Source organism: Myotis myotis, unplaced genomic scaffold (genome assembly GCF_014108235.1).
Source record: "Myotis myotis isolate mMyoMyo1 unplaced genomic scaffold, mMyoMyo1.p scaffold_m19_p_1, whole genome shotgun sequence".
Taxonomy (NCBI): domain Eukaryota; kingdom Metazoa; phylum Chordata; class Mammalia; order Chiroptera; family Vespertilionidae; genus Myotis; species Myotis myotis.
In genome coordinates, this window is record NW_023416313.1 from 44752897 (window position 1) to 44764834 (window position 11938).

The 11938-nt window shown below is 39.9% G+C and overlaps 1 protein-coding gene across 1 annotated transcript; it reads left to right on the top strand.

The window, feature by feature from the left end:
- Window positions 1–267: 267 nt before the first annotated feature.
- LOC118667805 (mucin-2-like) lies at window positions 268–3688 on the top strand. Its single transcript, XM_036331921.1, has 2 exons — window positions 268–363; window positions 1754–3688. The coding sequence occupies exons 1-2, from the start codon at window positions 268–270 to the stop codon at window positions 3686–3688; spliced, it is 2031 nt and encodes a 676-aa protein (XP_036187814.1).
- The last annotated feature ends 8250 nt before the right edge of the window (window positions 3689–11938 follow it).

Consider the following 11938-nt stretch of genomic DNA (forward strand, 5'->3'; position numbering starts at 1 on the left):
AAGGCAAGATCATCTTTCTAGGGAGTGGGAGGGAAGAGAGCTAGAGAAGGCGTGTGGATGTTGAGAAGACAGCCTTTTGGGGGAAATAAGGAAGAATGAATTAGCACTGCTGAGACACCAGATGAGGGGAGACACTGTGCATCTCTAGTGTTTCTAATATTTAGGGATTGGCGAGATTCTCTTGCAATGTTCACCAGCCTGCAAGTAGAAACAGAGAAGGTAAATTGTCTAGAGTTGATCTAAAAGTTTGATGTTGCCTAAGTCAATATGGAAGAAAGACACAGAGGCAAGAAGTTGAATGCTGCAAGAGTGATTGAAACTTCTGTTCAAACTGGTGTTTTGACTGATTCTAGAATAGGATTTGTATTTTCCTGACACTGTTCATTGGCTTATAAAATTCATCTAATTTTATTTCCTCCATCCCCATTTCTACTCTATTAATTAAGCCTCATTTTAAATGCTATTTTTTCTACTAGACAACTTTTAATCTCTCTTTTGTTAAAAATATACTTTCCCTTCAAATTGCTATTGCATATAGAATTTTTTGCACATTTCTCAGTTATAATTTGAACTGCTGTCATATATGCAAATTGGCAATTGCTACCCTGGCAATCATAGAGTATGAAATAGCTCAAATGTATATTGATTCCTTACTTTATTTACTATGTCTAAGCACTATGCATAAATTATGCATAATCTTATCAACCACTGTATAAGATCAGAACTATTTCTAGAATTATTTCAGAAATGAGACCATGGCAGAGAGAGTGTAAGCACCTCCGCTAGCTTACTACAGAGGAAGGATTGGTTCTAACAATCAGACTTCAGTGTCTTTGTCTTAAGTAACACATCACACTGCTTCCTACAGACTTTTTATTGTATTGTTTGGGTTGTGGTTTGGGGGCTTTTGGTTTCTACTAGATTTCAGACTTATGTAAGCAGGGGTTCATATCTTAAATATGTTTTCCTTAGCCCCTAAAAGATGTGTTATATATAATAGTTTCTCAATAAACACAATTAACTAATGGTTCAGAGCCTGGAATATCACTGATTTCTTGGAATGGGGAGTAAGAAAAAACATCCCCAAGTAGTTCTACTGCCTTGTCGGGTATTTGGTCCTGTGCAAAGTGTCCACAGGAACATTTGGTCCATCCCAAAAGATTTTTGAAATTTAGTCCTATCCAAACTATCCATGCTTAGAAAATGTGCCTGGGTCCAAACAGCCCAGAATGTTTATTTATACGTTTGGTTTACAGGATTAATACATTAAAAAAGACTACCATGTTTTATTGGTTCAATAATTGTGTTATGGCTGCATTGCCAATAATGACCCTTCTCACCTCGGGAGCCTAGGTGGTCATAGCACATGGGATGAGGTACATGGGTTGATATGGACCAAATGTCTCTGTGGAAATCTTGGGCAAGACCAAATGTATGCTAGTCATTACACCGGAGCACTTACTTCCATTTGAACCAACTTCCAAAGGTAGCCATTTTCATTAGTTAATCATGGTAATTTCATCCCCTCTAAAACCTTTAGGTCTGAAAGTAAAGGTATCTTTTGTTTAGCACTTTTTACTGAGTGCTAGAGTTCCGGAAGGGAGGAAAATAGTCTACTCTTTCTTCTAACTTATTTTTTCAATGAAATATATGACTGTATGAGATTTTAAATTACATATGCTAATGTTAGAAATTTAAGTGATCAAATTTAAAACCTTATTTTTGTGTTTCTGTTTGATTTTTATCACCACAGCCCAGTGACAGCCAGAGAGCTCCCAGGGGACCCTACGGACCTGTCCTGCGGCCACCACCCGGTCTGCCCCCGCCAAGAGGGTTTCCACCAGGCCGTAATCCTCCCTATGGCCCAGGATTTATTCCACCACCCCACCCTCCTCCTTTTTTTCAGCCCCCTTTTTTTCAGAACATTCCTCCTCCTCCCTTTGGACCCCTTCCATCAAACCCTATTAGACAACCTCGACCTTTTCCAGTTTATCCAAATTCACCTTTTCAACCAAGACCTTACCCTCCAGTACCTATTAGGAAGCCAAAACCCTTATATCCCAATTTTCCAAATCCTGATAAGCCTCAACCCCCAATTAAAACAACTCCCAAACCTAGAACCACAACCCCTACCACTACAGAACCCACCACCACTACAACTATCACCACTTCCACAGAACCTCCCACAACAGCAACCACCCTCACTTCCACAGAACCTCCCACAACAGTAACCACCACCACTTCCACAGAACCTCCCACACCAGCAACCACCCTCACTTCCACAGAACCTTCCACACCAGCAACCACCCTCACTTCCACAGAACCTCCCACAACAGCAACCACCCTCACTTCCACAGAACCTCCCACAACAATAACCACCACCACTTCCACAGAACCTCCCACAACAGCAACCACCCTCACTTCCACAGAACCTTCCACACCAGCAACCACCCTCACTTCCACAGAACCTCCCACAACAATAACCACCCTCACTTCCACAGAACCTCCCACAACAGTAACCACCACCACTTCCACAGAACCTCCCACACCAGCAACCACCCTCACTTCCACAGAACCTCCCACAACAGCAACCACCCTCACTTCCACAGAACCTCCCACAACAATAACCACCACCACTTCCACAAAACCTCCCACAACAGCAACCACTCTCACTTCCACAGAACCTTCCACACCAGCAACCACCCTCACTTCCACAGAACCTCCCACAACAGCAACCACCCTCACTTCCACAGAACCTTCCACACCAGCAACCACCCTCACTTCCACAGAACCTCCCACAACAATAACCACCCTCACTTCCACAGAACCTCCCACAACAATAACCACCACCACTTCCACAGAACCTCCCACAACAGCAACCACCCTCACTTCCACTGAACCTCCCACAACAGCAACCACCCTCACTTCCACAGAACCTCCCACAACAATAACCACCACCACTTCCACAGAACCTCCCACAACAGCAACCACCCTCACTTCCACAGAACCTCCCACACCAGCAACCACCCTCACTTCCACTGAACCTCCCACAACAGCAACCACCCTCACTTCCACAGAACCTCCCACAACAGCAACCACCCTCACTTCCACTGAACCTCTCACACCAGCAACCACCCTCACTTCCACAGAACCTCCCACAACAGCAACCACCCTCACTTCCACAGAACCTCCCACACCATCAACCACCCTCACTTCCACAGAACCTCCCACAACAGCAACCACCCTCACTTCCACAGAACCTCCCACAACAGCAACCACCACCACTTCCACAGAACCTCCCACAACAGCAACCACCACCACTTCCACAGAACCTCCCACAACAGCAACCACCACCACTTCCACAGAACCCACAACCATCACAACCACCACCATTTCCACAGAATCTCCCACAACAATAGCCACCACCACTTCCACAGAACCAACTACTACAACCATCACCACAACTGAAGCCACCACCTCCTTAACACTACCTACCACTTCAACAGACCTCACTACCACAACATCAGCAGCAACCCCCTCAGCATCTACCACTAACTCTCCCTCTACCCCATTGCCCAGTACCACTATCCAAGTGACAACTCCCAAACACACTACATTAAGCACTAAAGCAGCTTTCCAAGCAGCTATAAAGCGTTTTTGGGATAATTTTGCTTCCTATTTTGGTTGAAGATATGATAAATGCTCTGAGCTGTTAGGAAAAATAAACTGCAGCTACGTCATTGGAATCAACCCTGATCTAACCAACACACCAACATAATAAAGTACTATTTGAGCAACAATAAGCACCAATTGCTGTCATAATAACTACCACTCTATCCTATATTTTATTACCTACCAACAGCTGATATGTCATTTTCCCAGAATAAACCAGAAGCCCTTAATTTAAAAAAAAAAGACATTTAATAAAGGATCTTCTTAAATATAATGAACAGGATTAGTGAACCAACAAAGGATGTTGAGGCATTTTGGGTCTAGCCACAGTGAGCTGGTAGTGTGCTGAGACTTGATGGGGCAGAAGGATCAAACACTAACACCAGAGTCTGAGTGAGAGTGGAGAGAGTGAACAAAAAGCCACCAGTGGGACCTGTTGCTGTGAAGGGACATAACTACTGCACCATAACACAGCCCCCACCGTGGGGAGAGCAGGATAGTACCCATAGCTCTCTCCTTCTCCTATTGCTTTCATCACTGGGATCCAATCAAAATCTCACAGGCAAGGGAATCCATGTAATAAAGTTTTATGGTCATCCTCCCAAGGTAGACAGTTAAGCAGAGAAGTCTGAATTGCTAGTAAGGAATAGGCTCAGTATCTTGAAGCCAAATAAGCAGGCAAGGAAACAATGAGCGTTCCTGGATTCCTGCACAAACGGGGGAAGAGATGGCAGCAAGATAAATTATAAAAGCATATCAATTTTTACTGCCTTTACCTGGAAATGCACATATCTGTGGGGAAACTAAGTAGTAAAAATATAATATAATTTCAAAGAAAAGAGAAATTAAATTGAGATGGAAATAATATATAAATATATCAAAATAAACACAAAATAAATCTATAATAATAAAAGCATAATATGCTAATTAGACTGGACATCCTTCTGGACAACCTTCCAGATGAAGGCGGGGCTGAGAGGGAAGCCCGGGTCCCGGGTGCCAGAGAGAAGCCAGTGCTGGCAGGAAGGAAGGCCTACCCTTGTATGAATTTCGTGCATCAGGCCTCTAGTATATATTAAAAACCTTAAATGTGTTCTCTTAAACAGATCATCCTATATTTGTAGGCTTGCAAATATAAAACACAAATAGTTTCTTAATAAATTGACCACTTTATCTCCTTCAAAATATTTCTCAAATCATACAATCATTTTGTATTAATGATGGCATCATTGATTCATTTATTTCTAAATTGAAAAGTCCATTCTATCTATTCTAGCAAATCGAAACATCTGAATGAGACATGAAGGAGCATTTTATTTATTGTATTAAAGTAGAATTAAAATGAAATTTTGTTATAGCAGAAAATTACTTTTCAGAATGCAACCAGCAAATATGGTTACAGTCTCTAACTTGTATGTAATAAACCTAATAAAGCCACTCAGGTATGTTGCCATCACTTCAAATTTTTGTCTCTGACTCTTGTTCTTTGATTCTTTTACACAAAAAGATAACACTAATTCTTTGTAGCATGTATGAAAAGACAAAGTTATATTTATTTGTAACTATGTGTATTGGTCCTTTTAAGAACAACTTTGAACTCCTACTCTAGGGCACTACATGCCAGATTTTCCCAATGTCCTTCTCAGGTGTCATCACCATAATCTGGTTTATAAACAGCAATGCTGCTTATGCATTACAAATAAACTCACACCCCACTAATTTTCCAGCATGGGGCTATCAGAGTTTCTGCCATCATATTGGACTTTTCCTGGGTAACATACCATAATAACATTGCAATCAAATTCTGTGGTTTGATTCCATAGATGCCATCTTCAAAAGTGCCAAGGAGTTTATACGTGACTGTAGCATTACCTTATTGATGACAAATATCTCTCAAATCACCAAATGTTTTGGTGAAACTTGGGATATTGTAGCTGCTCCTGTGATTTAGCTGCTGAATACCACACCATATAGGCATGAACCAAAAATCTGGACCTACTTAGCCAACTAACAGAATCAAGCTATATAGCTGCCAAAAACAGACGATAGACCTTCTATACCAGTGCTTTTGCAGTCTGCTCTGCTCTCATAGATTGCCAAGATGTACCAATGCTGAATAAAATCATGAGATATTTCAGGTCCTAGGAATTATAGACTTCACTTTGACCTGATTGGTAAACCTCATGGTCTTTTTACATTATGTGACAATAAAGTATATAAAGGGTTCCCACCTAAATGCTTAGGATGATAGGGACTTGGATAACTGAGCCAGGTCTCTTTCTGTCCCTAAATACTCTGCAGTAAATGCCAGCCAAATTACAGATTCAGGCAGCTTTGTTCCTAAACATGTGCCACAACAATGTGCCAGTCGAGAAATTGGAGCAAATCCACTCGTGTGTCATAATTCCAAGTACCTTTCAGGGTTGAGGGTCTTATTCCTCAGCTTTGGAAATTATAAATTGGAAAAAGTGATCTTGAATGTCTTCATGGTAATAGAACAAGAGTTCAATGCCACTATGCAAATTTGGGGAAGACTGCAAGTCAGAAGTTAATAGCTTAGTCTTTGTTGTGCTCCAAACTCCTCAGGCCCTGGATACACTGACTGCCCAGCAAGAAGAAGCCTGTGCAATCATCAGTGAAGAATGTTCTATGTAAACCAAATGGGACATTGAGTATCTAACCTAAGTCTATTAAAAGGGAGGATTAATATCTTCCACCAGATAAATAAAGCAGAGACACTGTATTGGACTGACTTATTTCTAGAAATCAGAGACTGATTTAATGGGGTATGGGAAAATGTGATCCAGTTCGTTCTCTTCTGTTTGTTTGTCCTCGTTATAATTGTTTTCTCTCTCTTTGTAGATATTTTACGACTCAGATTTTAACCCATTTTCTCTCTCTCTGAAGCCTCCAGCCCATCTTTTTATAGGTGAAACTTCCAGGGAACTTTTAGAGTTCAGGATAGGCCACCCCAAAATATCCCACAATGATATATTGATTACTTTGAATTAAAGTTACTTCATATGCATCCGGTGCCAGAAGGGCACCTGGACATACCTTGGCTTTTTTAATGCAGGAAATAAATCTCCAATGTGAAAGATGTCCTCCCCACTCCTGGAACACACCCTTATTATTAGAGTTAAACAACTCAGAGCTGAAAATTCGTTTTAATCAAATCTCTTTTTTATGTTTTGTTGTTGTTGTTTTAATTTCAGAGAGGAAGGAAAGGGGAGGAAGATAGAAACATGAATGATGAGAGAGAATTATTGATCTTCTACCTTCTGCAGGTCCCCTACTGGAGATAGAGTCTGAAACCATGACCTGCTTGTTCATAGGTCAATGCTCAACCACTAAACCATATCAGCGAGGCTTAATCAAGCCTGATTGCCTCTTTTCTGACTTGCTATATGTTTAAATTCTTCATTAATGAAAACCCGATCTTGCTTAGACCCCTTTCTAATGAGCATTAATATTCTTTGCCCTGTAAATTTATCACAAATGTATTGTTTGTCGAAGAGAATAAAGGTGCCTGGTTCTCTCATTTCTTTGAGCCTCATTTTGTGATCTGAGCATCTTACTGTGATTCTTCCATCCACATGTATTAAGTTGGTTTTTCTCCTGTTAATCAAGACTTGAGTCAATTACATTCTTTTATTACTAATCCAGCTATAAGAACTAAAGTAGGGGTGTGGTGGATTCTCCCCCTCCTTGACATTGGGTACTGAGTCAAAGCATATCTGCATCCTATAAAATAGAACCCCATTCTTAGAGGTCATGCACTCTTAGCTGGTTTCAAAAAGTCTTTAGTATGCCATTCCATAGTCCTATTAAGCTATCTGCTTTTATGCAAAGGAGTATGTAGTAAGAAGAATAAATTCAGCATGAATGAGTTCATTCCACACTCTTTCGCTGGGAAATGAGGGTTTTTTTCTGTTTCTTATTTCTTTTATTTCAATTTTCTTTTGTATTAGTTTCAGGTGTACAGCTTAGTGGTTAGATAATCATATACTTTACATAGTGTTCCCCTAAATATTTCTAGTATCCCAACTGGCACCATACATATTTGGGGTACTGGCACCATAGGAAATTGAGTTTCTTGATCTGAAAGATATGCTAGAACACCACGCGTGAATACAGCATCCTGTAAGTCCATAGTTTGGGGCTACAGCAAAAGTATCATGGATTGAAAGGCAAATTCAGATCCAGCGGGGTGTCAGTTCCAGTGCAGGCAATCTCTTTCTCCTCTGTTATGGATGGGGTACAGTTTAATCAACTTGATATCAAATATCCAGGAGACAGTTCTCAAAAAGGCATTGTTTATTTGCAGACAGAATCAATTTTGTTCAAAACTCTAGGTCTCACTATAATTCTGCTATTATTACTTGACAGAGGATCCATACAGTATGCACAGTTTTGTTGTAGTTGAGCCTTGATTGCTGTTGGTGTCACTGGGAGGAATTGACTTCCAGGCCAATTGGCTGTGGGGACCAGATGCCACTACAGTGGGAGAGCTGCTGTGCAGGAGAAATCCTTATGGAACAGGATTTGCTTCAGTGGGGCTTTGGTGCTCACTGAGTCTGCCCCTTGAGTGTGTTGCTTATGGATGTGAAGAGTTGTAATCTGGTATGGTCTCACACTGACCACTGGGTACACTGATTCTTGGGTCTCCAGGGAGGTGCGAAGTCAGATTGCCTGGGGCCACCCAGCAGGAGCTACAGAGAGATCTGCAGATTCCTCCTCTTTGTATCAGGTTTGGAAGTGACCAGACGAGGCACAGCTGTGAAGCAAGGCAGGCTGGTGCTGATGCCAGATCTTGGGCCTTTTATTGATAGGTTTGGAGCTCTCTGACCCAGCTGCAGCTTGTTTGACAGAGTTTACCCTGAGCAAGGACAGGCCATTCATATGCAAAAGCCGCTGCTCACAGCTTGGGTGAGCTGTAAATTGGGTGGGGTGGGGTGGGGTCTCAGGGAATCATCAGGGTGGAGCAAACAGCAATGGCTGCCAGTCAGCCCTGCACAGGGGAGGTCCCAGCACAGGAACAATGACCACTGGGAGCACCTCCAACTGGAAGAAAGCTGCCCACAAGTTCCTGCCCCAATGCCAGAAAGTCCAGTTTCTCCCCATATGTGTCTGGGTCCCCTAGAGCCTTGTCAAGCCCTGGAGCTCAGAGCAAGTGGGAGCTTGTAAAATCAGTTCATGGTGCCAGCTTTTAAGAGGAGCAACTGGGTCTCCAGTAGCCTATGTATCATTCAGCCACAATCCGCACTGGTTTTTGTAGCCCATAGTTCTTACTACCCATAAGGACTTCTTTCCCCAGCTCTGGAACCCTGGGCTGGGGGTCTGGTGTGGGGCTGGGACCCCTAGCTCCTCTGGGTGGCCTCCACAGAGGTGATCTCCCTCCTGATTAAAAAAGCAGCACACCAGGACTAGCCCACTCTGCACCTCCGCACCTCCTACTAGTCTCAGCATGCTTTCTTCTTTACCTCTCTAGTTGTACTACTTCCACTCAGCCAGCTTTCCTACGTCTCTGGATAATAGTTGTTCTGTATTTCAGTTGTAATTTTGATGTGGTTGTGAGAGACAGCAAGTACAGGTGTTTACCTATGCCGCCATCTTGGTTCTCCTCTGCTCTATTTTTTAAATTCTCTTAGCAACTCTAAATTGATATGACATTACTAATTAATGGTATCTACACTTCAATAAGTGCAGTTACTTTTTAAAGTATGCTAATTAGTTAAGCTGTTGGAAAACAATAAGGTAGCACAGTGAAAAAAATATTCAAGCTCTGAATTGTGTCAAATTTAAGGTCAGTTCCTATCTTAAATATTTGTGCATTCTTAAGCAAGTTAATTGACATCTTACAGTTCATTTTCTAATCAGTAATCTGGTGATAACATAGATTTCAAAGTTATTGTGAGAATTAATTAATCTATATGAATTGATTATCACACAGTCTCTAGAACATGGTAAGGGCTCAACAAATTATAGCTATTGGAGAAAAAAGAGTAACATCAAATACCATAGAATATTTTTTTCTCAACTGAAAAAATTGGTCTCATATAGATAAATATCTCAGTACCTGGGTTAACTTAAAACATAAAATTATCTGATTTACTACATCCATTTGCCACAAATTAAAAATAGGATATGTAGTTTTCCTTACCTACCATCTTTGGTAGGCTAGTACATTCTGTATCCATTCAATTGTTCTGATAATGAAGATAACAACACATATTTACAGAGTCCAATATATCTTGGAGTATTTTCTTACCCTTTGAGTAGCTATCCACTAGCTATGGGATAATTTCTTAAGCAATTTCCACATTTGATATTTTAATTATCTCAAAAGCCTATTTATAGTACCTTTAAATAAAATTACATCTAATGTTAAATAATATTCTATCCAGGAAATATCAAATTAATATTAAGAAACTATAAAGACTGTGTTTCCTAAGTGTCCCCCTCTCACCACGAGATCTTTCTTTTTATTTCCAAAATTAAGACAAGGTATTTATTTTAGCTATGTTCTTCTTCCCAAATAAGCCAACTCTTAACTATATACATGTCAGTTCTAATACATATGCCTAGACATGTGGAAACTCCAGAATTCATACTATTTTATAGCAGTGGTTCTCAAATAAGACTTCATCTTGTGAACAGTGCAGGGAGGTTTTCAAACTACTTTTGCCTGTCTTTCTGCCCCATAGATTCTGCTAAAGTGATCTCAGATAAGGTCTAAAAATTGAGAATTTTATAAAAGCTACCCAGGTAATTTTAATGTGCAGTCAAGTTTGAAAACTACTGTATTAGACTATTCTGCATGCTTTCCCAAGGCCTGGTAGGTAGTGATCAGATCACAGTTCTGTGGATGAAGTTGCCAAATTGGCAACTGTAACTGTTATTTCTTTGTTTAAGTAAAGATAATCAACTCAGAAGATTATGTTCCCTCAACCTTTCTCTTAACTCCAATAAAAATCCACACACCGCTATTTAAGAGGTGATTTTCTGTGGAAGTTCCTGAATTTTCAAATGGTGTCTGTATAATCTTACTATCTGACAAAAGCAAGACTGAACAACAGTTTGTTCCAAGGAAGAATCACCTGCCTAGGTATGTACTTAGAATATAATGTAAAATATTTTACTTTGAAATTTTAACTTTTGCTCATATTCTCAAGCTTATCATTCTCACAGAATGATATAATGGAATATTAATCAGCATTTAAAAGAAGAAAATCCTGCCATATGCAGCAACATTCATGAACCGGGAGAGCATAAGTAAAATAAACCGGACAAATACGGCATGGTATTACTTGTATGTAGAAGTAAAAAAAAAAAAAAAAAAAAAGTCGAACTCAGAGAGAGGGTAGAGAAATAGTTTCCAGGATCTGAGGAATGAGGAAACAGGGAGATGTTGGTAATAGAGTACAAATTTTCAGTTATAATATGAATAAGGTCTCAGGGTCTAATGTATAACACAATGCTGTATTTGACAAAAAAAAAAAAGAGTAATTACATGAGGTGATGTATGTGTTAATTAACTCAATTAGGGGAATTTTCTTACAATGTATACATATATCATATTGGATCTTTTAAATAAACTTACAAGTTTATTTGACAATTATACCTCAATAAAGTTGAAGAAAAATAAATAGTCATGGTACCTAAAACACTGCAGTGATTTTTAAGAAAAAAAAATATTGTCAATGGTAAAGCTAACCACATCTATTATATATCTGAAAGAGTGTATCATGAAGAACATTTGTGAAGATTGGTTGCACAATTTATATCTCCTGCTGATATATTTTAATGGTCTTTAAAGTATATTATGAGTAGGAGAGTCTTAAAGATACATAGACTTGCATTTATGTTGTTTTGGTCTGAGTTGGGTGTTTTTTATTTTATGTGTTTTTAAATGACCTTCAAAAGAGAGCATATTAAAGACCACGTTTAAGAGGGTGGCCTTATGAGCATATCACTGTGGAATCTGTGGACCTCTCTTCCTATGTCATTTTCAAAGCTGGTACAGATGATAGACACCACTTTGACCCCAAGGCAATCTGTCAGCATGATGGTGTTTAAATTTTTCTCTTTTTTTTTTAAGTTATCTTTACTGTTGACAGATGCCCCTTTTTTCCCATTGACCCCTTCTAGCCCACACCCATCCCACCACCAATGAACACAGTATATTCTTCCACTTGTTTATAGTTTCCTCTAGCTCTTTTTCCAAGTAAGTTTATTCCTAAGTATCTTAATTTTTTGTTGCAAT

What these genes read in the sequence shown, in the direction of transcription:
- LOC118667805 (XM_036331921.1), top strand. Translation starts at nt 268, where the DNA reads ATGGAAGAAAGACACAGAGGCAAGAAGTTGAATGCTGCAAGAGTGATT. An exon ending in CTGATTCTAGAATAGGATTT is followed by an intron (nt 364 to 1,753) that starts GTATTTTCCTGA and finishes TTATCACCACAG; the next exon opens with CCCAGTGACAGCCAGAGAGC.